Raw genomic sequence first — 25,528 nt, forward strand, 5'->3', positions numbered from 1 at the left:
TGCGGTCAATAATTGTATGAGCACCAAACTACCAAATGAAAGAATACACACTTTCCCTTCACAAGGAAAAAAAAACAGATTCTGTCGTTTTCTGCTCTTTTACTAGTAGAAAAAGGTAGGTTGCACAAAACGCAGCCGTTCCTCCCTGTGGACTCAGAGACTGTGCTGACCTTATATCTAAAATGTCATCTATTGGTGTTTGTGCATCAGTAAAGTAGTTTCCAAGTTTCCAGTGGAGTCGCAGCAGATGCTCTCCCGTCTATCCCCAATGAGAACCCCCCCCGTGTGAAGACAAAGTACACTTGTCAATGGCAGTGAGTGCGTTTTTAATAACGGAAGGTCATTCCAAAGGTAGGAGCCGGTAATGGAAAAAGCTTGATCGGTCTCAGGCTCCGCTTAGTCCTCTTAGTTCCTCTAGTAGTGTCTGGTCAAAAGCACAGGGTTAAGTATGTAGCGGTGGAGGAGCTCAGTGGTAAGATCGGGCGAGACTATTTCAAGACTTAAAAAACAAATCCAAGAATTTTGTCAAAATCCAAGAGTCATGCGTTCCTTCCTACAAGCTCCAGATAAGAGACGAGCGGACCAACTGGAGACACTTGAGGGAGAACTGACTTACTCCAAAAATAAAGTAATCCTGCCGAGATGTAACAAAGGCATGGATGACAGTTTCTACATGGGGTTTATTGGCTTGGCTTTACTTTAGCCAGCCACCTAAAATGAAAAAAAAAGATGAATTCAACAACAGCACCAATTAGCAGATATGCACACGAAATTGTTGACGCTGTGGTTGTTTTGTGCAGATTGCAGAAGTCTTGTACCCGACAGCAGATTATGTGACAGTGGAGTTAAACAGAATCCAATGCTTGGAGGCCAGGGAGGTCATCGTAAGGACGTTATCAACACAAGGAGAGTCCCAGGATTCACCTGTGGCCATCATCCCGCATAATCTACTAGGCTCTCCTCGTCTGTCGCATCGAACTACTGGGCCCCCACACACTTTGCCTCACCCACCTCTCTCCCAAACTCACCCTCCTTATCCATCCACATATCCGCCAATTCATCCCCAGCCACAAGTGCAGCCTCTGTCTCGAGCCCAGCCTCACGCACAGACGCACTCGCAGCCCATCTGTCACCCTCCGCCCCACGCCAATCCTCAATTCCAGCGCCCGCCCGGGCCCAAGACAAAACCGCTCCTAAGTGCCAGAGAGCCAGAAACCAAAGAGCACGAGGCGAGCATGCGGCCCGGCCCGCCCTGGGAACACTCCCCTTCCCCGCTGCCTCCGATGCGCGGACCCAACCTGGAGCCGCCGCCCTTTCAAACACGCCGTTCGCCCTCTCCTCAGAGGATCCTGCCGCAGCCTCAGGGAGTCCCCATCCCCAACACTATCGCCAAGGCCATGGCCAGGGAAGCTGCTCAGAGAGCGTTTGCCGAAGGCAACAGGGTACGATCGATGACTGTATTGTATTAAAAATGGAATCATAATTCATAATAATCATAATGATTCAAACATAATATAACATGGGATAACTGTCAATGTGATGTCTTGTATCAGGTGGAGAAGCGGAACATCTTCAGCGAGCGGGGTAACGCCCTGCACCCACTGAACTCTGATGAGGAGGAAGACGGTTATGATTCTCCTCATGCAAGAAGAAGAGGTGCTTCGGTGGACGAATTTCTTAGAGGCTCTGAACTGGGCAGACAGGTATTATTCCTACAAGTGTTGTGTTAGTATGTATTATGAGACATCACACATTTGTTTCACCATTTAAAAGTCTCATGCAAAGGCAGAGTACGTTTTAGCTTATTATGACGACAAGTGGCGCAACTCACGCATTTTTATTTTTTTTTAAAAGCAGTGATCAACAAATGTAGCGACTTTTTTCAGAGGAGCTCTTTGCAATTGTGAGACTCTCTCCAGAGCAAGAAATGTTTACTCCTCTGCAAATAGGTGGAGCACAGTTTGTCATTTGTACAGTTTGTCATTCTTAACTGGGGTTAAAAAAAAACCTCAAATACAGAATGTGATCTTTAACTATAGTAACCTGTGTCAACTTGAGAGAAAGATTACGGAAAAAAAAAATATCTTAAATATGAGGCTCATTTTTTTTTTTTTATGTTTCCTCTTAGCATCATCATCACCATCATCCCCACCACTATAGCCACAGTGAGGAGTACTACACAGAGAGCAGCCGGGGATCAGACTTGTCCGACATCATGGAGGAGGACGAGGAAGATCTCTACTCTGAGATGCAATTAGAAGAGGGCCGTAGGAGGAGCATCAACTCTCACAACTCTCTAAAGGTACGTCTGCTCACTTTGTGCTTGTAGTGACACAGGGTAGGGGGCAGATGGGGGGGGGTGGTGGGCATCACCTTTTCAAGGTTTTTACAACTCAGCCCGCAGTGGCTTGGCCTGGCTGAGTGCTACTTCTTTAGTTCAGCTGAATTTACTCATCCTGCTCCCACCCCCCTCCCCGGTTGGGCCTAATGCAAGGCTGAGCTTAGAGAATGGCTACATTTACAGAACATACTGCACAATAATCTGTATAGCATGTTAGCGGTTGGAGGCTGAATACTAAAACAATGTGCATTTCTGAGTTGCGCTGCATTTTTTTTATGTGCTTTGTGTTGTATTAGACATTTTATATCAGCAAAATGCTAATGTTTAATCGCAAAGGGTCATGGCATATCAAGTACAAGTGGGAATCTCATTTAAGTGAGCACTTAAATGTAAATATTCACTTTTGCTCATGTCTGTCACGTCTTGATATTTAATTTTGACTATTGGCAGTGGCTATCAGTACAATTCTGTCTTCATTTGTTCTGTGTGGATGTAAAACCATTATGGTCTCAAATTGTCCTGTTTATAAATGTTCAATCAAATTGTAGTGTAATTATATACAATTCACAAAATGTATGTAAATGGATGTGAAACCATTATGGTCTCAAAATGTCATGTTTACATGCTGTCAGAAGTCAAGTTGCTCCAAATTTTCAATCAAATTGTAGTATAAACATAAAATTCACCCCCCAAAAAATTCATCTATGTATTTACTTTGTTTTCATCATTATTTTTTCATTGCATTTTACTCGTTGCTGTCTGCTCCAATACGGGTGGAATTGCTGTCTACATTACAAATGTAAATGGTTACGAAATATCGACATACTGTGTTAAGTGGCACTTCTATGCCCTCAGCTTGGTTTATGGAATATTACAAGTAGAATTCATTTCTTTCTTCTCTACCCCTCAACAGGTAAAGCCTTTTCTTCACCACCCTACTTATTCATGATTTCCCACTTTCACCCCCTTTTTTGCTTATCCAATCCGTGTCCACGTCGTGTCTGTCAGCTCTCGCTCCATCATTCCACAGATTCCTGTTCAGAGCATGCCATATCCTCTTTTTCATGGAATGAGACTGCATGAGTTGCTTTCTTGCCACAAATAACTAATTATGTCTTTATTTTGTCTTCCCTCCTATTTACTCTATTCACACGTTGTGTTCTTTCCTGCCTGTGTTAAAACCTCCAAACACGTGTCAACTCCCCCTACCAAAACACTAAACTGAACCTTTTGAACTGACTCACTGAACTGGGAAAACATGTGGAACTTTGCCTCGTGGAGGCATACTACAAGCGTCAGGACCTTGCCGAGGAAAGAGACTGCTGGGACCTCCAGAGGGAGGTAGTAAAGCAGAAATCGCTGCGTGGCAAGCGCCTCCACAGCATCCCTGAGGTGGAGGAAGAGACGGAGGGTGTGGACATCATGGGCCAGCGCCTGTGCTTCGAGGAAGGCGGCCGGCCGGGAACGCCGCGCGGCGGACGAAGGACGTACAGCCGTGACGATCACATGCACAAGCGCGGCGTCACCTCCGGCAAGAGCCTTCGCCATTTGCAGCGCCAGCGCTCTTCGCCCCGCTTCGCCGACATCCGCTACTACTGCAATCCGGAGGACCGCATCCTGGGCCGACCTAACCGCCAGAACACCAAGAGTCCCGACAGCGGTTTGGACTGCGGTAGTGAGGAAGAAGGATTTCTGAGCAGGGGTCATCGAGGTTTCTATACCCAGGCGGCTCCCATGCGCATCATCCACTGTGAAGGTCCGGTAGAAAGGCGAGCGCTCGCCATGGGCCGTAAGAGAACGTTGACACGCCAGTGCAGTGTAGAGGAGGAGTTTGCTGACATTCCAGTGACCTCTGCAAAGTCAGTCCACACCGGTGACTTTAAAAACCGGGAACACTTTGGGCCACGGCACTACTCCCGGGAGGGGGCCCTGAGTGAGGCCAGGCTGAATGAGCTGGACAGAGCCTATTACAGTCCTCACAGGGGGGGCAGGGCCCAGTCTTTGTCCAGGCTCCACTGGGACCAGTCGCTGGTGTGTGACTCGCACTTTCTGCTGTACTTTGCAATCAGCAAGCCTCAGCCATTTTTGCTTTCTGAATGTTGTGTGGTTTTCGTCATGATTACCCCCCTTTCTCATCATTGGATGGTTTCATTTTCTGACCGCATTTCATGGTTGGTCTGATTTTATGTTGTTGTGACTAAGTTACTTTGCTCGTTCTCTGACTGACAGTTTTTTGTTTTTGTTTTTTGATACGGCCAAATTTTCATTTCCCTAAAGGCCATTTTAACACGTTTTGAGTTGTCATGTCTTTATGGCTAATGGGCAGCAGTTGCTAAGCTGCTTGACTGTGCAAAGCGTGGTTAGTTTATGCCTTCTATCTGCTGGCTGCATAAGTCATACTTCATGATTTGTTAGTGTTGTGCTCGGAGGTTTATTGCAGAATCTCATCTCACATACACACGTATAAATTCCTATTCTCCTGTAGTTATTAATTAAGTCACTCCAAATATCCTATTTTATGATACTTTGTTGATTGTCATGGTAACTTCACTTATTTTCCGTAACACCTTTTTGAATTTCCTGTCATGAAGCTGACATGCACAGAGCAAAACAAACCAAACAAATGGTCTTTAGTTGTGCTACTAACCCCAAACCGTGATCCTATGTTGGGGGTTGATTTGATTTACTTGTTTCTTTATCGTTTCTTTGTTTTTTTCTATGATTTATCCTCCTTCAGGACAAATGGACTCGATCATTTGCTCCTAAGACTTTTTCGTTGTTTTGACAAACTTGTGGGATTTTTTTTTTTTTGTTTAATTATTGTTTCAAATGCCAACTGTTTCCCCATGATGTAGGTAGCCTATTGTTGTAACTGTTTGTCTTTTCTTATCCTAAAGCTCATTGGAAACTCACCACCTCATGGAAATGCCAACCGTCTGGACCATACAGGGCGGAGGCCGGTTCACATTGGCACCCCCCCTCAGGGACGACCCATCCCTTCCATTGGTTAGTGAGGTCACCAAATGAGGAGACGCCCAATCCCCGCCTAGAGGGCCACTGATGTCTGTTGCAATCAATACCATGTGTCTCCCTTCCCCATGTGAGCCGAGCTGTACATCACTTCCATAGCGCATTAATATCTTGTGGCCCCTTTGTCAGGTGTCTGCATACCTCGTAGATACATCGTCATGAGCTGGACTGGCCAGATGTCCATGTGCAGTTTTTGCAGGAGTTACAGCCCTAAGCTGTGTGTTTACAGTGGTCACCACCGCAACAGTGCAAGCATTGCTGTTTTACATGACTCAAAAAGGGAGTCCTAATTGCCTTGTGTCTTCCACTTCCCCATCCCCCTGTCCCTTACTTTAGGACAACTTCATCCAACTCTCCCAGCATGATTGAATTAGCAGTGTGACGTTGTGTGTGTGTGTGTGTGTGTGTGTGTGTGTGTATGGAATCTCTGACCGTAATGCTGTGATTGGTGTCTTCTGTAGAGATCACCATGGACAGTAACAGTGAGGGGAGTGAGGGGAACCTCTCACCTGTCAAGGAGGATGTTTACTATGGCAGTGTAGCTCGGCGAAGGATATGGCCATCTATGTCCTCAGAGGATCAATATGGTACGTGGCGCAGCTTCTCACCAAGAGTTCACCTTGACAAAGCCAGAAAAAGGCCAAGAACGGCAGCGATAGCATCACAATCTGTGTTCTTTGCTGGACGCTTAGTTTATTTACCTAACGAGCATCATTGAATGAGTGAACAGGGGAAGATTGGCCACACCTCTTTCCATCTCTACTACCTCAATCCCAACTAACCTAGGTTCCGTTTGATATATTGACATTATTTAAATTGACCAGATTAAACTTGACTTGACTTGACTTAATATTTCACCATAATACAGAGACACTAAAGTTGAATTGGTGAATGGATTCAAAGCCAGAGTTGTCATGAAGCGCTGTTAGATCTATTTTGTAATTTATTTGTGGGTTACATTGTGACACACATTACAAGATCAATCACTTTTTGCTGCCAAACTGAACTCAACTGTTGAATGGCATCAGCCCACCTGTTTTTTCTTTAATTTAAACTTTTTTGTAGGCCAGGTTGCTCTTGTCACTATTAATTTCCCATGAACAGTGGAACTTCTAGGGTGGAACGCAAGTTGTTGTAAGATGCTGATCAGGAAAGGAAATAGGGAAAAAAAATCAAGGGCCAAGGTGTTGCTGTCATAATTCGTTTATGAAAGGTACTTGTGTAATTTGAGTCATTTGTGGTCAAGCAAGTGATAAACAAAGTTACAAAGTTAAAAACGTCAATAATAAAGCACCAGGGAACTCTTGCGTGTGTTTGACAAAGGCCTATTTTTCTTGCAATTTTCCCTCAAATTCTCGATTATCCCACTTCAGTGATTCTACTGCCCCAAACAGTCCAAAATCACTTAGTATTTGGAAGAATCAGTTGCATACTTATTAATTCTTGTTCTATCACAGTTGTTAACTTCAATAAATCACTTTTTCCATTCTCCAAAAGGTTTTTCATTAGACCGATTGTTCAGCCTGACTGTTCTGTCATTCAAACATTTACATGAAGCATGAAGAACTGATCCCAGATTCATTCTCTCCCCCCTCCCTCACTGTCCTTTATCTGTCATTGAGAACTTCTAGGGTTTTTGATATCTGTGTTGATTCTCAGTCGGTCGTGGAAATCCGCAAAGGTTGAATCAAGGCAACTGCACCGTTCGCTACTTTTAATCTAAAAGGCTTTGTCCGTTGTAAACTTTCGGTGTGGTATCCCTCGACCTCTTTCTCTTTTAAATAATAGGGTAGGTACTGTAGTTGTCGCTCAGTGTGGTCAGCAAAACGAGCGCCCGGAATGCCAAACAATTGTTCGTTCTCTGACAAACCTTCCACGTATGGGACCACAAAATTCTGCCAGCTGTTTCTATCTTCAGGCTTGAGTCTAGTGATTTGTTTTCTCTTGGTAGATTTGAAAAAAGAAACGTTTTTTTTTATCCTCAGTGAGTGAAAGCCTTCCTGATGTTCGTGGGGTTTCTGTCTGTGTCCTTCCCTGCCCACAGTCCCAAAAAAAAACCTGACGTGTCAACTGTGATGTCTTCCTCTCTCAGACTTCTATCCACAGAGTTGATTGATTTGTTCAGTAAACAAATCTACTTTGAACTGACATTACCATGCTTAAACCAGTGGCTGGACTTAGTTCTGAAGGAGTCTAGTGCTTTTCTTTTCACTTTTTCCCATGTATTTATTGGCCACAATTCAAACAAACAAGAATATCCCAGTTGCCTTGATTCAGTTGTTGTCGATTAGGGTATTTACCGTGTTTTCTGTGTCTGGAACGAATGTCTGCTCTCCTTTTTGCTTTTTTTCACACATGGCATACAAGCATGGGATTACCAACCCTGGATGTAGGAATGCTCTCCTCATCTTGCCCAAATCAAGGAAGGCATGCTTTTGACTTGCCCTTTGTGAGATAAGGCAGTGAAACAGCAATGAGCAACTGCTTCTTGTATTGTCCTTATATTGCACATTGTTCATTTCTCCCTTCACTCCAAAAAGCTGCTTCATGTTTTTCTATGATGTCACGCACACAGCTGAGCTCATATGTGTGACAAAAGAGTCAACATTGCGACGGAAAATCCGACATTCGAATCATTTGAAATTGAATCGAATAAAATCATTTGAACAGCATTTGGCTCTTTTTGCACACATGCATGTCAAGTCCTTTTCCTGTCAGCTTTAACAAACCAAATTGTGCTCTCATCGCCACTGGAGCCTGTGTGGCTGTTTGAGGCTGTTAGTAGCAGCAGAGGCCTCCTCTCTGTTTCAGACAGCTATGGCGGACGCAGGCACGGCCGGGATCGCCGCTCGCAGGATTACTTTGAGGAATCAGAAGCGGATGAGCTGACACGTGTCTTTGTGGCCCTATTTGACTACGACCCGCTGTCGATGTCTCCTAATCCTGATGCTGCTGATGAGGAGCTCCCTTTTAAGGAGGGCCAGGTCATCAAGGTAAGGGCTTGGCCAGGAGATACTACGGATTTCCGTCAAGATCTATGAATGTTTCACTGATAAATGCCAAAATCAGGCCCAGGAGTATATGGGAAGTTTTCTGCCCAGGCCTAATCCATCCTTCATGTTCTTAACACATAACCAAATGTTTATAGATTATATTTAAATCCAAAAGTGTGTTTCTTTCATATTCTGCCTATAATTCCAATGATCCTAACACCTTTCGAAGATGTAATTGTTTTGTTTTTTTTCCCTTTCCAAAATAAAGGATCGTGTTATCCTTCTTTTTCCATTTGTCTGTCAGGTTTAAGCTTGCTCATCCGTTGCCTCTATCTTTGTTCCTGTAGGTGTTTGGAAATAAAGACACAGATGGCTTCTACAGGGCAGAAATTCGAGACCGAGTGGGTTTGATTCCTTGTAACATGGTCTCTGAAATCCAAATAGAGGATGGTAACATGATGGGCCAGCTACTCAAACAGGGCTTTCTCCCACTCAACACTCCTGTGGACAAGTTAGGTAAGGAAATGTTGTACACTGGCACCATGTTGTTGTCTCTGGGTTGATTCCCTGCTTCTGACTCTCCTTTATTTTTCCCCAACTTTTCCCATTTTTGATCCTTTCCCGTGAAGTAAACTGTGATCATTTCAAAGGTGGACGCTCAATAAATCGCAGGTCCAGAAAGTCCAAGCGAGGTTTGTGTCCTGTCTCCTGCTTCTCGCTTGATCTTATTCACATTTTCTTCCTTTTAAAGCTGCCTGAAACTTTGCTTCAATTATTGACATCAGTTTATCCTTCTAAAATTTAAACTAAATATATTCTGTAGGAATTAAGTTATCAGTGACAGTTCAGTGAAATTGAGCTTTTCATGTTTTTATCACAGGCAATAGCGTAACCTCCATTTTTTTGTCCACTTTGACCCATTTATTTTCTTATTTACTTTATTTACTACTTGTACCACTGCTAATAATAATTATTGACTAACACTGAGAGCCTACATTGTGGTCAAATTTACAAATTACAAGCCACTACAAATATGTGTGCCTCATCCTGCTCCTTTTGTAACATCTGGTTGGCAGAGAGGAACAGACGGAGCGGCCGTCAGCATTCGATGTCAACCCGCAGAATGATAGCACTGTATGACTACGATCCAAGAGAGAGTTCCCCAAACATTGATATTGAGGTACTGTCCTAGTAGACACCATCTTTGTGGAATTTTGGTTCAAAAAAATGGAATGAGCACTTCAAATACCCGAACAAATTCAGGGGAAAACAGTTTCACTAAAGGACATAATTTATTCTACTGCATATATTGCTTTTCCCATGACACTAAAAGCTCATTTTCTTTGGAAGTCATCATCCAATATTTAATTATTTTTATTTTTTTGGTATGTGCTCAGGTTGAAGTGGCCATTCCAACCAAACTCAACATTTTGACATGGAAATTTTGTGACATTACTATATACAGCTCAAGCTGTCCACTTTGTCTTCAGCTGACATTGTTATCATCTGTCTATAAATAAACATATTTTCTCGCTTCCACTTCCACATAATAGGTTGATGTAGACGTTTGGAATCAAACATTTGCCCACCTCATGCATCTATTTAAGTTAGATAGCCTAACACCGCACTCTTTTCTTTTCCTGAAAAACAATTGTGCGTGTTATTCCATAAACCGTTAACAGTAAAAAATATTGAAAGGGACACGTGACTTTTTTAAAGATGTTTTCCAAACCTTGTTTAGATTTTGACAAATAATCCCAAACATCTTATTGATGCAAATGATCTGGAACAAAGAGCCAAGGATCTTAATGTTATCAGCAACTTTTAAAATCTTGTAATAAAATCCAGAATATGAAGCCAATTTATAAAAAAAAAAAAAAAAAAAAAATACATATAGCAAAAGTTTCATGACCTTTTATAGACTTTCCCATTTTCTTGTGATTTTGAAGTTAAAATCTGGCCCAGGGTATCAACGATTCAGGACGTATGTATAATTAAAATATTTTGGGAAGACATGATCGGGTTTTGATAACGGATTTGACAAACAACTCTCTAGCAGCAGGCGGCCTATGTCAAACTGCTCGATCTACTCTGTCGAATGCTTAAGATAGGTTCAGGTAAAACGTTGTTTTTTTTCCCCTCCATCCCTTGGTTTTTACTTACTCTCACCTTTCTATTGGCATTCCCACCCACCCAACGACACAGTATGAGGGCAACAGACTAGATGACGAGGTGAGTGACGGTGAGGAAGATGCATTGCTGTCTGCTCTGTGTGTTTTTTTTTTCTTCCTTAAGTGTTGGGCTCCAAAGGAGATGGTGGCGTTCACAGCTCTGAGGTTCAGAGCGGTCGGTCACAAATACAAAGCGCTTCACAATGCCTGAGCTAGCATCTCCCCTCCTCACTGTGGTCTTTGTGTCAACTTGTCTGCGACATGCTTTACATACACCGCTGACTGTACTATAACTGTTTGGCTTGTTTGTTGGACCGAGAGGATATCACAGAAGAGATGCGCCCACTGTGCTGCCACTTTCTCTTCAATAGTCCCAACCTAAGTTTTTCAGTTAACTCCAGTCCAATTGACACTGGTGTCCATTAATGTGATGCTTCACATTAATTTGGAGGACACAGTTAGCGTGTGAACCCCCCCTTCCCCCCCCAAATATACTGAATGTATTTACAAAGTCTGTAACGACATAAGTGTAATAGGCTTTGTGTGTTCTGATTTTCCATTCTGACAGGCTGAATTGACATTCTGTGCTGGAGATGTCATCACGGTTTTTGGGGAAATAGATGAAGATGGATTTTATTATGTAAGTAGTTGTTTTTAATTTCTATTTCAAACATTCCAGACATTTGAAAAGAAAAATCGTAAACGCGGTACATTTGACCAATTTCACATAAAAAAAAAAAAAAAAACATATTTGGTCAGATCAGAAAAGAAATCTAATCCAGTACTGGTCAAATACCTCACAGTGAAGTGAAAGCCACTGTAACCAATGGGAGCAGAAGTGATCCGAATTTTCTAACATATCGGTTTCCCCATGAGAGGCCTCAGGTGAATACATTCGAAAGTCAAGTCAAGTCAAGTTTATTTGTATAGCCCTGAATCACAAGCTATATTATATAGTGATTTTGTGTGTGTTGTGTGGCACTATTCATTATGCTTTTCCATCTCTAAAACTAGGTACAGTACTACTCGGTGGCTAGTATATTCCCACCCTGTCATTGTCTAAATAAATATCTGTGACCTTCTGACCTGGTTGTTTTCAGTTTTACACACATGCCAAGCCTCCCTCATAGGTCTTTGGCGCCCTCTGCTGGGGAAAATGCAGACATTGAAATTTCTTAAATGGGAAGCTGGTAGTGATACATTGATTCAATAGTGTTAATATACACACTTAAGATCCAATGTAATAGTATGTACTTTATCCTCACAAACAGCACATGAGCAGAATGAAGCAGAAAGCCACATGACTCACTGTCATTTTAATAAAATATTTTTTTAGGTAATCTTTTAGTCCGAACAACATCCTTTGCCACATTTGACCAACTAACGGTTGCATTTACTCGATACCCTTGACAAGAAGGCAATGTATGACACATGCCTATACTAGAAAGGGCCAAGTAGTGTTAGTGTAGTGCAGCACTGTAATAAGACAAAATGTGCTTCAAGTGGTGGATTGAAATATGAACTGTCATCCTACGAGTGCGTGTAATTGTGTGAAGACAAAGTGCTCACAAGTAGCACATAAAAGAAAATAAGTGTCACCATCCTTATATTCCTTAGGGTGAGCTCAACGGACACAGCGGTCTTGTTCCTTCCAACTTTCTAGAAGAAGTGCCTGATGATGTCGAGGTTTTTCTCACCGACTCACCATCACGATACCCGCAGGACACTCCCACACGGATAAAGACCAAAAGGGTACATGCTCCTTCGCAGTACTAGGCCTCTCATTACGTTTACTCCTCTGCCTCCCGTTTCTTCCTTTCCCTTTAGTTGTGTGAGTGAGCGTGTGTGTGTGTGTGTGTGTGTGTGTGTGTGTGTGTGTGTGTGTGTGTGTGTGTGTGTGTGTGTGTGTGTGTGTGTGTGTGTGTGTGTGTGTGTGTGTGTGTGTGTGTGTGTGTGTGTGTGTGTGTGCACACTAATGTGTGGACATTAGTCCAATGTGCGTCATTGGTCAAAGTGCAAGGACATTTTGACTGAAGGTGGAAATAGATGTGAAGGATCGACTATAATAAAAACTTTTAAGACTAATACTTGGCAGAACTATTTTTATGTTGATGGCAAAAGCTCTACAATGTGTAAAACTGTACATTGATATCAAATATTTATAAAGCATTTTCAATTCAAGTATAAACTTTGTAATTGTTCTGTCTCAAAAACAGCAGTTAAACACCATTTGTATTTGAGTGGACTCTCTGATAAGAGTTTCATGTACAACATAGCGTTTAGGCCAGCATGACTAAAAGATCACATGCATGAAGTTTTCAACATTTTCTTGGGGGAAAAAAAAAAAATGTCACTTTTGTACATTCTTCTGAATGCCTTTTTGGGGGGGGGGGCTGGTATGGGGGTGATATTGCTCTCTTGCAATGTAGCCCCCATTACCATTGGAAGTGTTTATTCTCAATGTTATTTTAGTCTAACAAAGACAGTATGCAATGATTTTCAATGACTGTCATCCAATATTTTTCTGTACTGTATTCCAATTTGACATTTTTTATCATGCCAACTATTGAAATCCCATCATCACCATATGTATATTTGTTATTTTTTTTTCCTCACCTGCTTGGCAAAACAGAAGAAGAGTGTTCATTTCACACCTTAAAGGCTGTGTTTCCGTCACGTAAGTGAGCAACTGAGGATACCAAGATTACGTTCCCCCCTCGTCTAATGCAGATGACATGGGTACCCTTAGTCTCCGGTATGCAATATGTACACTTGATATGCCATATTCCTTTTTAATGCTGCAACACTTTTTAGGCAGGGTGACGGTTGTTCTCGGGTTTGCCAAAAACACTCAACATGCTGTTTTTTACTGTGTTGCTAGGTAACAGTAGCCATAGCCAATGCATTAGACAAGACGTGTGGTATCTTCAGTTGTTTCTCCTCCGAGTGTTGTACATGACGGTGTCTGTCCCCTTAAACAAGTCTCCTGCTGTAACTCGTTCTAAGCTAAAAGGCGATTTTGCACTGTCCCCGTCCCTCAGATGTTCCAACCCAGTTAACACCGCACTTGCCAATAATCATATGTTCACTTTATAATGGCATATCGAGTTTAGGGATGAGAAAGTACGAGTATCTAAACGATTTCAATGAAAATACCTTGTCAGAGATCGAAAAGGATTTGAATTGCAATTTCCAGACCACTCACTCCAATAGCTCTGCCCAATTACTGTGGACAGAAGCATATTTCACCACTCGCAACTTGTAATCTGCAGAGTATGGTGTCATTCAGGCCTTTGTCGCTATCTAGTTGAAATGTTTATTTTTCTATTATGTTCAGCAGTTCTCCGATTTGTTATCGTCACCAGCGTAACCGATAGGGCAACTACCATACTGTAGTGCCCGTGATGTAAAGTATTCCCATTTTCAGTGGACGTTTTAAAACAGAGCGGCTCGGTGCACACTGGTTCTCCCCGTGCCTGCGTGGGTTTCCTCTGGGAACTCCGCTTTTCCTCCCACGTCCCAAAAACTTGCATGGTAGGCTAAGTTGTTCTGGAGTGTAGGTTTCACCCCTGGCCAAAACATGTATAAAAAAAAAAATAAAAAAAAAAGTGCGACTTATAGTCCAAAAAATACGATAACTATTATTGTATGGCATAAATTCCGTGTCTGTAGCAGCAAGCTGTATTTAAAACAAAAGAAGAGGATGATACTTTCTTTAACGTCAAAAGTTTTATACTCTAGAAGAAGAAAGTCACAGGGAATGGACTAAAGTTTTGGGACACCTTTCCATTACATTTCCAGGAAGTACAAACGAAATAACAATAGGGATGCGGTCTTCTCTTTGCATATATGACAACTATAGTAGCTTCCACTCTTCTGGGAATACATTCACTTGTTTTACATCTATCCAGAAGAACTAAATTGAAGCCATAATACACTACTCACAGAAAGTACGGAATATTCCGCTTTTTGGTGAAATCTCACAGCACTGTATCACCTCTACAGATAAACTTGTAACCTCTAAACTTTTGAATGCAAATGTCTAACTTCAAGGTTTCAGTATGACTTGTACATTTGCATTTGAAAGCGTAGATGTTTCATTACCTATAAAGGCTATGGTGCATTTCAGGTTCCTCCAGCCAAATTGCATAAACTTCACGAGTAGTGTCATCCAAGCCTCAAGTGATGGAGAGGTGCCTCAATATTTCTGTCCATACATAAAGTAGTATCTCAGTACTGTACTTGTACGTATGTCACGTATGTCTTCCCTAAAGTGCAACTTGAAAAGCCTTTTAGCTTATGATTACAGAAAAGGAGTGGTGACCAGTCATTTCTCTGTAACCCAGTTGTATCACTAGCCTCTATAGATACATGTATTTAAGAAGTGAATGTGCAATGTCCCTCCTGTCTCCAAAAGGCAAATGAATTTGTGTAAGGAGCTGCCGTTATTTGGGAAATGTCGTCTTGTTAAACTGTGGAAGTAAATTAATACTTCCGCCGTGTTGTTCTTGACTGCGGGCAGCTTCATACAGAAACAAGACAAGCTGTGTTTGTACTCAGCGGGGCCTCAGAGTGCTTCTAGTTTTCTTCTAGAGCTAGATTTGAGCTCACTGATGGTGTGAGCGACAGATGACTTTTTAACACCCTCAACTGTCCCCCTACGGGTCTCCCATTAGGTTCCGTGGGACAAATGGGGTCGGCCCAGAAGAGCAAGCGCTCCCACAGTGCATCCACGCACCCTGCACTCCCATCAGGGACCCGTTGGACATGCATGCCTCCATAAGGACAAAAGGACTACACTCCGAAGGGAAGAACCTGCTGCTTGGCGCTGTTAACTGACAACTTGACCTTCTTTTGACACACAAAAGAACAAGGTGGCATTTATTCCTTGATACTTTTACTTTGGTAAAACCTGACAAGTTACTTGTGGAAAGTGGGAGTATTTTACATGGTGCGGTTAGTATGCTGTGCATTTGTCAGGAGTAACCAAATAACCACCAGGGATTTCCCCATTAAAATAATCAAAGCAGCGGTCACTTCAGTCTCGTAGGTCAAAGCTCCATATACAGTACTTGCCTTATCAGTTGTTGTTGTTGTTGTTTTTTAAAACGTTATCAAATGTGACCAAGTTTCTGCAAATGTCTTTATTTGTGTTGTCAACAAAATTATGTGGCACTCTAATCCAGGCAGCAGTAAATGTCCTCTCTCTATACAATCAGATCTGATATTTATAACTCCTGGAGTTCTTTGCCTCTGACTTTAAAACGCACCCCCCATCTCCAAAAAAATATATATATATATAATAACAGTAAAAATGAGCTCTTTGGTTATTTTATGACCCTTTGGAGATTGGATCGAGAGTGGCAGTTAAACTGACAAAAGGCTACCTCTTTAGAACCCCTCTATCCTGGACCCAAAGCTGCTTCATTTGAAATGTTGGATCCTGATCCTCAGATGACACCAGGATCAAGGTACTGTAAATGTATATATACGTAGCCACACTCTTTATTCTGTTTGTAGTGAATGTATGATCAGTTGAAAGGTACTGTTTTTTTTTTTAGCTGCCCTTAACAGTACAATGACCATCATGGCGTTAATCCCATTCCATCCGCATGAATCAAAAGGGACACATTTACACTGACAAAAAAACTCTCAACTGCCAAAAGAAAGCTCAAACGTATGCAACGCAATGGGTACACTTGGGTGTTCAGAAATGTCAGTCTTTGGTTATCTTAGACCAATAGTTCCTTTCGCCCCCATATTGCTTCCAACCATTTTTGTGTGACTGTTGCTCTTTTGTAAATTGTTTATAAATGTTTATACTTGATTTTCAAACTGCCTTTTTGTACATTCACTTTATAATTATGCAGTGCAAGCGTTTCTCATGGTGTGAAGATCTTTTAGTTTGCAATGTGAGCTAGCTTTATTTCAAGAATAATCAGCCTATATTGCTGGATTACTGTGTGGGTGCATGTGCAATATTTTCTAAATAAATTTGATATTTTTTAACCATTTGCATGTCTGATTGACTAAGAGATGATCCGTTTTTCCCACAAATTTATTGTGGTCAAACAATGGATAAGGTATTTCTCTTTTTGAAGAACCTTGACTTTTACAGATGCTATGATGTCTGCCATCTTGAATATGATAGATTGCAAAAGCTCAAGGCAAATCCACATTTATGATACATAAAATTAACCAACACCTGAACAAGCATTTTTCATCTCAATAAATAAGAGGTCATCCACCCCTAGGTTTAAGAAGGTATGCTTGGGTGAGTTAATTGTAAAGCATCATAAACTGAGCCAAATAAAAAGGTATGAAGTCCACTCCTGTCTTGCTCTATCACACTGAACATATTCTTTCTTTGAAATTGCCCATGTTTAAAAAAATAAAATGAAAAAAAAAGTACAATTTCTCAACTTAGAACGCACCAGACAAAGGCCTCGAGGTTACAAATAGCATGCAATTGATTAATTGATGTCTTTATTTTGAACAGATTTAAAACATAAAAAGAACAATAAAACAGATAACACTTAAGTGCCACATTTAAACAATAACAAAGAATGCTCAAAAAGGATTAGGAGGAAGCATAGCTTTTTAAGATTCTTAGCGTTTTAGATTCCTAGAATTAAGTAGTTTGCAGAACATAAGAAAACAAACAGCCAAACAGGGCTGCTTCCTCCCTACAGATAATAGAGGAGGTCATCCAGCTGCAGGCTGGGCTCCTTGTGGAGGCTTTGACCAACAAGGAAGGCCAACTTGTGGGCATACTGGCAAGGGGCAGGGACTGCGATGATCCCCTAAAAAAAACAAAAGGAAATAGTTTACAAGGAAATCCCCCAAAAAGCTAATTGGTATATTGCATTAATGAAGGAAATCGTCAGGACTGGGTTGAGGTAGGAATGTTGGACAACAATATTTAAAGAAAATATCTTTAATGCTCCAAACAGAGGGCAGTTTATTACAAGCACCTATTCCAATGATGTGGATTCCGGTTGCAGATCCTTGTTCTAATTCCTATTCAGAGTCATTCGTGACTCAGATTATTTTAGGGAGAAGGGTCAAAAGATTTTAATCAGGGGTGTCCCTTAGTGGTGCACATCACAGGAGAGAAGGAACATTTGCCGCCGCCCATTTTATTTCACTGCATTGTACTGCAGTGCTTTCTTTCTACACTAGGTGGCAAGGCAGGAGAAGACTAATTTTTAATATACCTTTAACACATCCCGACCTTCATGGGAATTGGAGCTTGTATTTGTTATTTGGGGGGGGGGGGGGGGGGGTGAAGTTTAAGGTGACTTTACCTGCCAATTGTAGTACATGTGGCACAGCTTGTAGGTAAGCCGCTGCATATGGTCAGGTTTCAGTCCACTTGTGTCATACACAACATTGTAGTGGGTAGGAGAGACACTTCCAAAGGTGGAAGCCTGGCTAATAATGTAGAAATCGTACCTGGCAAATGAAGGTCAAAATCATTTTTGTCCTTCCAAAGGAAACGTCATTACAATTATTATGGCCAAGCAAAAAGGCTTAAATGTACCACTCCGGACGTGTAACTTCGGAGTCGACGACTGTCCCTGGAGGTGGGTTTAACATCTTTCCATTGCTGTGCTCAAAGAGCCGGCAGTTGATGCGCTTTTTCACCACCACCACGCTCATCTTGGGCCTGGCCAAATAGACAGGCACTTCAAAAAAGTTCATCAGTGCCATGTTTATTCAAGGGTCACCCAGAGGGACACTCACATGTAGTCTTGGCCGATGGACTTGATGGATTCGACAATCTGGGCCACCTCGTAGTTGACGATAGTGTGCAGCTGGCCGTCCCCCACTCCATCACGGTACACAATGATGCGGGATGGAAAGCATTTATTGAATTTGTAGTAGTCTTTGAGCGCACCTGCAAAGCAGATTTTTGCTGATAGTAATCTGTGATTTTTCACAAGGTAGTTCTTTTTGGATTATCAACTTGCCAGCAAAGGCCATCTTCAGTCCATCCATAATTTCTTGACCTCTGCTTTGCAGTTTGACTTTAGAATACCATCTTAACATAAAACAAATGTGATACATTGTGACAGATTAGCAGCAGCTATGCATTGGTTCTAGTCACAAACCTGCTCATGTTCTGATTGAGGCTAGCCACCAGGGCACCGATAGACCTTTTCCCAGCAGTAGTATCGTGGTAGCAATCCACACCCACAACCATCAGCTGCTTCAGCTGCACACAACAAATGTCACTGTAACGGTGTTTGTTTTGGGTTTTGTCTCTGTGTGCATGCATTTCCATCAGGAACTGATTGCATGTTTTACATATTCTATGGGCCAATATTGTGAAATTCATAATTGTTTGATATATATATACTGCCTTTTCTATACATTTTATATCCTTTTTACATTTTATCTTGTGTTCCGAGTGCTCTTTTAATTTGCTGTTTGCACCAAGGAAGCAGCGCTCAATTTTTGATGTACCGAGTACGAGGACAATAAAGTGATTCTGATATTGTGCAGCCCTCTTTAGAAGCTTTTATCACCCACCTTTAGACAGGGGAACCATGAACAAATCACTTACGTAACTTGTAGTAGTCATGCCTGAGACTTACAGGTATTTCCACACTCCAAAGCTCTCCTCCAATCTTGCAGGCCATCTGCAGCACAATCTTGGTCGCAATTGTCATGAGGGCTTGAGGTCGGTTGATGGTGCGGGCCACAACACATTGGCTGGGAGTGGGGCAATCCACACAGAGATATTTCTTAATGCAGTCGTATTTGTCCTTCCTGTTGCTGCTGAGGACCACCACCACCTACAAACAAGCGTAACATTTCCATTTGCTTTACGCATCATTTTCATGCATTTAGAAACATTTACCTCTCTGCGCAGCAACAAAACACTGACTTAATCAAATGCAGATCAATTATGAACAATAACGATTTTGCCACCGACCATCTGTGTCTCAGCTCTGACATTATGCTGCAGGGTTCTCAGCAAAGACTCGGGATGATCTTCATACTCAATCCTAATGGAGGAGAAAGCCCGACAGTTTAACGACAAAGGCTGGATTTAAACTACATGGGTGATTCTAGACTTTTCGTGTCACTCACATGACACATTTTTGTAAGGAGATCTTAAGCGGAGCTGCAACTTTATACACAGTCTCCAGGAAGCCTTGAGCTTCTCTGGTCTTCTGTCGAGTGTAAAGCAGCAGCCAATTTTGCAGAGGTGGAGAGTGAATCACAGGTAACCCACGCATCTCTTTCGCCCAGTCAGCTGTTCGGGGGTTGTAACCATACTGAGGGACAAATCTGTTAATATCAATTTAATCTTAAACGAAAACAATACAGACACATTTTTACCGATCTTGATTGCTGGAAAAGCCTCTCTGGTGGGAGGACTCTGCCAGTCAGTTTCAGGAGCTGCTTGTCAAAGCTTAGTCCCCACTTGTGCATCTCTCCCGATGCTTCAGGATCACTATGAGATCATATAAATTAGCTTCAATGACCACTTTTCATTGGGTTTACTCACAACAGATGAAATAGCCTGATAGTAATTTCATAACACAACCATCATTACTTAAAGTATCAGTTATGGTTTACAAGGCTCGAAATAACTTCTTTTTTTTTTTTTTTAGCAGACAAGTTTGACAAATTAATGAGGGAGCAGCCCTCTACGATGGGGTGGAGCAATTGATGGAATATGATAATAGATTATAAAAAGATTTGTTTGTGGCAGCCCTACAGCACAAATTCCAAGAACCACAACTGAATAAGAAGTGAATATGGACAGTATGTGGCCAATAGATATCAAGAATTCTATTTTAATATACGTAGACATTGATATACACCATTGTTTGGTTTTGTTGCTTATGGTTCTTGTATGAGTACTGTTTGTATGCAACTGTCTAAAAATAAATCAAAATCATACTAAAAATGACAAAAAGATGGTATTGATAACTGGTATCGGTAGAAAACCTGATTCATTGAAATAAGGCTGGTACAGTATCAGCCCGATACAGATATTGTGTACCAATACACACCCATCCCTCATATCAACAAGAACACAAGTTGGACACAAAAGGAGATTTACTTGTTCAAGGTAGAAGAAAATCTGAGAAGGCGTCCTGTTCTCTGTTCTGGTCCCAGTTTGGTGTGCATACTGAGATCCTTCATGATGGTGTAGTCTGCTCGCATCTTGTCAGTGAGGCCTTGACAAAGGAGATTAATTTGTTTCATTTAATTTGTTTGTTACAACTACTTTGCTAACAAGTTTAAGAGTAAATTGTCTTCTCTCTCTGAATACAACAATTGCAAAAGTCAATCATTACCAGCATCAAGGTTTGGTTACTATACTAAATTATATTATATAGTGAGTACCAGTAAAGTAGCACAGTTCTGGGATAAGCAAAGCTGGTCCAGCAGGAGTTTGACCGGGAGCAACTTTCTTCACGTGGCTGACCAAGAGAACTTGATTGCAGTCAGTGATTTCCAGGCCATATTGCTATGATCAATACAAAAACAGTGAAGGAAGCAAATGAGATGTAATACATGAGAAGAAAAAAAAACCACTCCATTCCATAACTGCATTAATACTATTCCACTTCAGCTGTAATTATAAGATTTGACTCAGTCTGCCTTCATATTAACAATTCTATTCTCCTTTACAGACAGACCGACAGGGTCAATAACAGCTGTAGACTTTGGTTGGTTGATTGATTTTCCTCACATCCAGGAATCAGAGCTCTCACATAAATAGTTTGTATAACTCACATTTTTGTAGTAGTCCTTGAAGGAGGTGTCTGTGTCCCCTCTCTTGAATGTGTTGAAGGGCGTTTGATCCCAAGCAATATCGTCAATCCTGTAGGTTTTGTTGTTGTATCTAACAATGACACGGACGGGTAGAAAAAGAATCGTTAAGAATGAAGACATTTAGTATGTCAATTGATGGTCAGTGCGTTTCATTCAGCTGATCATGTAGAAGAAACTCATCTGCGTAGTAAAATGTCCTTCTTACTTTGTGAGAACAATGAGGCCAATAAGCTCCTTGGCACAGATATCACTGAAGTTATGTGATCCACACTTCTGCCTCAGGTTCTCCATAAAGTTGAGCACAGTCTCACTACGCAGCACCTTGTGGCTCACGTCGGTGCACAACATGATGGAAGACTCATACTGCAAGATGGCTGTGGTAAAGCCTGGCCATATAGTCAGTCTGAAGGAGGGGGAAAAATAATTCAAAAATATGACCCAGAAAGGTTTTCATATGAGAAGCCAATGCTACCAAAAATGAATGTAAATACTTTTTTTTCATGGTGTGTTAAAAGGAGAGCAACATGTACCTGTGCTGCGAGATGTTGAGTGGATCTTTGGGGTTGTAATAATTGCGTCCAATCTGTTGCATGCCAAGGATTCTCAAAACCCTTCAAAAGAAACAAAGGATGCTCAAAGGTTATCGGATAAATATTAGGGAAAAATGATATGGCGTTATTAGTCCCGGAGGCATGCGTGGTAGGCTGATAAAGCAAACCAAATTGCCCGTAAGTGTGAGTGTGGATGGTTGGTTGTCTTTGTGTGCCCTGTGATTGGCGGGCAACTGGTTCAGGGTAGTGTCCCCCGCCTACTGCCTGTTGAGTGCTGGGATAGGCTCCAGCACGCCCGCAACCCCCGTGGGGACAAGCGGTACAAAAAATGGATGGACGTCCTTAGTCGAATACCAAAAAAATGGTTACAGATTAAGACCACCCATAATGCACCAATATTGGTCTGTTGCCGTCATTTTAAAGAATGTCACATGCCAAGCCTCTGCTGCATTTCTGCAGACCATCAACAATGCGGGCTTTATTTTACTACTTACTGACGCTGTGTACGATTTTTATACAATATTTGCTCTATTTTATTTCTTACTAAAGCCATGTACAATTTTCATATAATATTTGAAGAGTCAAAACTGAGAGCATATTAAAGGGAAAATAAATATGCTGACCTTCTAAAGATGATGTTGTACAACTGCAGGCACACTGGTGATGTTGGAGGTAGTTCATTTGTCAGAGTGATCGTTATTCGCACGTCCTCTCCATTTCTTGTTCTGCTTTGCAGCGTAGTCACCTGGACACATGATACGCAATTGTGTGCAGGAAAGGGGTCAATAATTATTTATATTTTCAAGGACAAGATTGTTACATGCCATGTGGATGTTGTCAGTATGGAGTCTGCCATCACCTTGTCATCAAGTCTTTGAGGCAGAAAAAGGATTCCTCCATCAAAGCAGTGAGCAGAGCCCAGGACTTGATCATGCTGGAATAGGAGGGCTGATCTAAGGCGACGGGACTCCATTGGTGGATTGAAGTCCACATGGTATTGGTACAGAACCCATTGAGGACGGGACACAATGCGAAAGAAATTGGCCGACAACTGAATAGCCGAGCCACTTGTTCCTGAAAAAGTCAATATGCAGATATTTCTTTGATGAGAATAATTTACCCAGTCACTCCCTCTGATTGAAAGTTGTCATTCATAAGAGGTTTGCAGTCAAAATATCAACAATGAATATTTGTGTGCTTTTAAAATAACATACCGCACTTGGACGTTTTGACATGTTCCATCGTCAGCCTGGTGTTAATGCTGCCATCATGGAAATCTTTTCTACGTCCACCTCTTTCTCCTATCTTCACCTGGCGAAATCCAGCTGAGATCTCCAGTGCAGCTACAATATAAGACAGTGAGAACCAGTAGTTGAACAAAGTAAATAAAATAATACAACTGTCATATTTCTCAAGGACTACGACTGTTGCTGATGACGAGTTCAGACTACACAATTTTTTGTCGTTCAAGATGGTCGCTTTGGCTTAATGATAGACACATTTACATAATTAATATCTCCTCTGGCATTCTCTCATTGTTTTCACCCGTTCCGTTCACACGCGTATCCAGGTTTTATCACCGTACAATCTTAAATACAAGAGAAAATTGCTTGAATTGTCTTTTACTTTAATGAATTGAAACAAAAACATAACTGTGGTCCAGAATATGCAAACACAAACAATCTGCGGTAAGTGCCAAACTAAGATTGGACACGAAGCATGTACAAATAAAGTATTCAATGTGCAAAACAAAAATTATATTTGCTTTAACTAACTTTTCATTTTCGTGAAAGTATTTATTTCTTGTTTGCCCAAAGGACCTGAAAAAGTGCCAAGGCCGGGAGCAAAGCCCAAATAAATTACTAAAACAGAAACAATCTCATTAAGAGTAATTTGTGGTTCAACGCCATTGAGATCACAACCTCTCCTAAAATTCCTGAATGGTCTCACAGGATGATCCCTTATCATTACCATTTGACAAGAAAGGGTGAGTGAGGCCGCTTGTCGCGCAATGCATGTTCTCATCGAATGGACTGTCTGTCAAGCATTATCGTCGCATTTTGCTTATTCACAGTGTGTGTGTAAAATAGAACCATGACATCATGTAAAACCATACCTTCTTCAGTAAAAGGTACCAGAGGTTGCTTCTGCCTCCCTCGACCAACCAAACCACCCACTTCTTTTGCTGCAACTTCTGGTGCAGGTTCTCTGGACAGAGTCTTGCAGGAGCAATAAAGATGACAAATTTATCATTTGCCATGACCGTTGCACAATCTCTGACCCATGTAACATTTTGGACGATATCGTTTTTGACAGAATCTCTAAATGACCTCAGTGTGTCACACACCTTCATAAAATGTACATCACATTATGCGTGGAGCGACTTTGAAATGGGGGCATCCCCAGTCAAATCCAATGATGATGCCCCCAATGAAAAATTATTTGCCCAGCCCTAAAATGGGAATAACTGGCTAACCTGCATCATACATTTGATCAGTAATACGGTATGACCTTTTTTTTATAGCATATATTGTTGTAGCATATATGCATCATTTAAAAAGTTCCAATTACACTCACAAAGTTGAGAAATGTCCCATTTGAACTTGATTTACCCCAGGCGGCCCAGGCTCCTGGCCACGTGCTCTGCCTCTTGATCGGGAGCGTCCGCGAATGGGCATTTTCTCTTGACTGGCCATTTTCCCCTCAATCTCAAAGTTTCCTAAAATAAAGATTTTAAAAATTTATATTCTACAAAAGAGTCCACCGTGCACACTTCACCGTGCATCCAAACACAAGCATCAATAAAAATATTTAACTTTTAAATTAACAATCGCGGTTTAGAGCCATTTGTTTGTTTACTGGGCCCCGGTTCGCATCTGCTCATTGTGACGATCCTGCTAACCTTAACTAATTGAAATAAATACCACGACAACCACAAGTAAAGATATATAACCTAATATCTATCTAATGCACATTTGATGGCATCATTGGGCCACAATACATTTCAATATTCATGTACGTTAAATGACGAATCAAAAAGGCGATGAGTCAAATTACTCTATTTTGATACCTTGCCATAACAAACTAGTAACAGAAATAAAACATTTATGTTCAAAGTTTTGTTACATTATATACAAGTTGTTTTGCATACTTACACACAAACAACGAAGTCTGTCGATGAACAAAAGATTCTGTGGTCTATTTACCAATTTGCGATAATTGATGTGGCGCATTTGCAAAATAAGCCTTGCAACTCAGAAAATCAGTCCGCGTGCAACATGTTAACCATACTAAAGCCAAATGTATTTGCAAATAAAATATGCCTTTATTTAGAATTTAATCAAATACGATACGATACGAAGTCCGGCAAAATGTTATTTCCGAATTGTTTGCGGAACTATTTTTTTTTGCGCAGTAATCCGTTTTAAACTACTGTGTCAAACTCAAGCGCCGGGGGCCAGATGCGGCCCGCCAGATCATTTTATGTGGCCCGAGAAGACAAATTGTGCATCAAATTCGTGTCATTACTAGAATTGCAAATTGTCTTCACTTTGAATAATATCTTTATACATATATATATATATATATATATATATATATATATATATATATATATATATATATATATATATATATATATTT

At 41.3% G+C, this 25,528-nt stretch overlaps 2 protein-coding genes across 2 annotated transcripts in view; one reads left to right on the plus strand and one right to left on the minus strand.

The window, feature by feature from the left end:
• Positions 1 to 15,370, plus strand: part of rimbp2b (RIMS binding protein 2b) — a 65,134-nt gene extending 49,764 nt beyond the window's left edge. Inside the window, exons 15-28 of the mRNA XM_085910200.1 lie at positions 801 to 1,442; positions 1,554 to 1,703; positions 2,129 to 2,302; positions 3,623 to 4,372; positions 5,239 to 5,347; positions 5,833 to 5,958; positions 8,183 to 8,364; positions 8,712 to 8,880; positions 8,994 to 9,056; positions 9,441 to 9,544; positions 10,570 to 10,596; positions 11,104 to 11,175; positions 12,153 to 12,287; positions 15,212 to 15,370. Coding sequence (XP_085766326.1) covers positions 801 to 1,442; positions 1,554 to 1,703; positions 2,129 to 2,302; positions 3,623 to 4,372; positions 5,239 to 5,347; positions 5,833 to 5,958; positions 8,183 to 8,364; positions 8,712 to 8,880; positions 8,994 to 9,056; positions 9,441 to 9,544; positions 10,570 to 10,596; positions 11,104 to 11,175; positions 12,153 to 12,287; positions 15,212 to 15,370 — 2,862 coding nt within the window. The remainder of the gene's footprint in view (positions 1 to 800; positions 1,443 to 1,553; positions 1,704 to 2,128; positions 2,303 to 3,622; positions 4,373 to 5,238; positions 5,348 to 5,832; positions 5,959 to 8,182; positions 8,365 to 8,711; positions 8,881 to 8,993; positions 9,057 to 9,440; positions 9,545 to 10,569; positions 10,597 to 11,103; positions 11,176 to 12,152; positions 12,288 to 15,211) is intronic.
• Positions 15,371 to 17,004: 1,634 nt separating this feature from the next.
• On the minus strand, positions 17,005 to 25,320 carry piwil1 (piwi-like RNA-mediated gene silencing 1). Its single transcript, XM_085910201.1, has 21 exons — positions 25,042 to 25,320; positions 24,499 to 24,605; positions 24,003 to 24,105; positions 23,101 to 23,229; positions 22,746 to 22,960; positions 22,510 to 22,631; positions 21,866 to 21,946; positions 21,541 to 21,738; positions 21,297 to 21,405; positions 20,904 to 21,027; positions 20,617 to 20,734; positions 19,887 to 20,001; positions 19,635 to 19,822; positions 19,477 to 19,549; positions 19,136 to 19,336; positions 18,650 to 18,753; positions 18,509 to 18,579; positions 18,282 to 18,435; positions 18,079 to 18,204; positions 17,843 to 17,990; positions 17,005 to 17,338 (listed from the first exon to the last, which is right to left on the minus strand). Exons 2-21 carry the CDS (start codon positions 24,580 to 24,582, stop codon positions 17,222 to 17,224), a joined length of 2,580 nt encoding a protein of 859 aa, XP_085766327.1. The 5' UTR covers positions 24,583 to 24,605; positions 25,042 to 25,320; the 3' UTR covers positions 17,005 to 17,221.
• Between the last annotated feature and the right edge of the window lie 208 nt (positions 25,321 to 25,528).

The sequence above is a fragment of the Syngnathus leptorhynchus genome, chromosome 4 (assembly GCF_054491065.1).
Source record: "Syngnathus leptorhynchus isolate UIUO chromosome 4, UIUO_Slep, whole genome shotgun sequence".
NCBI classification, from domain to species: Eukaryota; Metazoa; Chordata; class Actinopteri; order Syngnathiformes; family Syngnathidae; genus Syngnathus; species Syngnathus leptorhynchus.

What these genes read in the sequence shown, in the direction of transcription:
- piwil1 (XM_085910201.1), bottom strand. Translation starts at nt 24,582, where the DNA reads ATGGCCAGTCAAGAGAAAATGCCCATTCGCGGACGCTCCCGATCAAGA. An exon ending in TTTTCCAGCAATCAAGATCG is followed by an intron (nt 19,823 to 19,886) that starts GTAAAAATGTGT and finishes TTTGTCCCTCAG; the next exon opens with TATGGTTACAACCCCCGAAC. An exon ending in CTCAATCAGAACATGAGCAG is followed by an intron (nt 18,580 to 18,649) that starts GTTTGTGACTAG and finishes TTTTATGTTAAG; the next exon opens with ATGGTATTCTAAAGTCAAAC.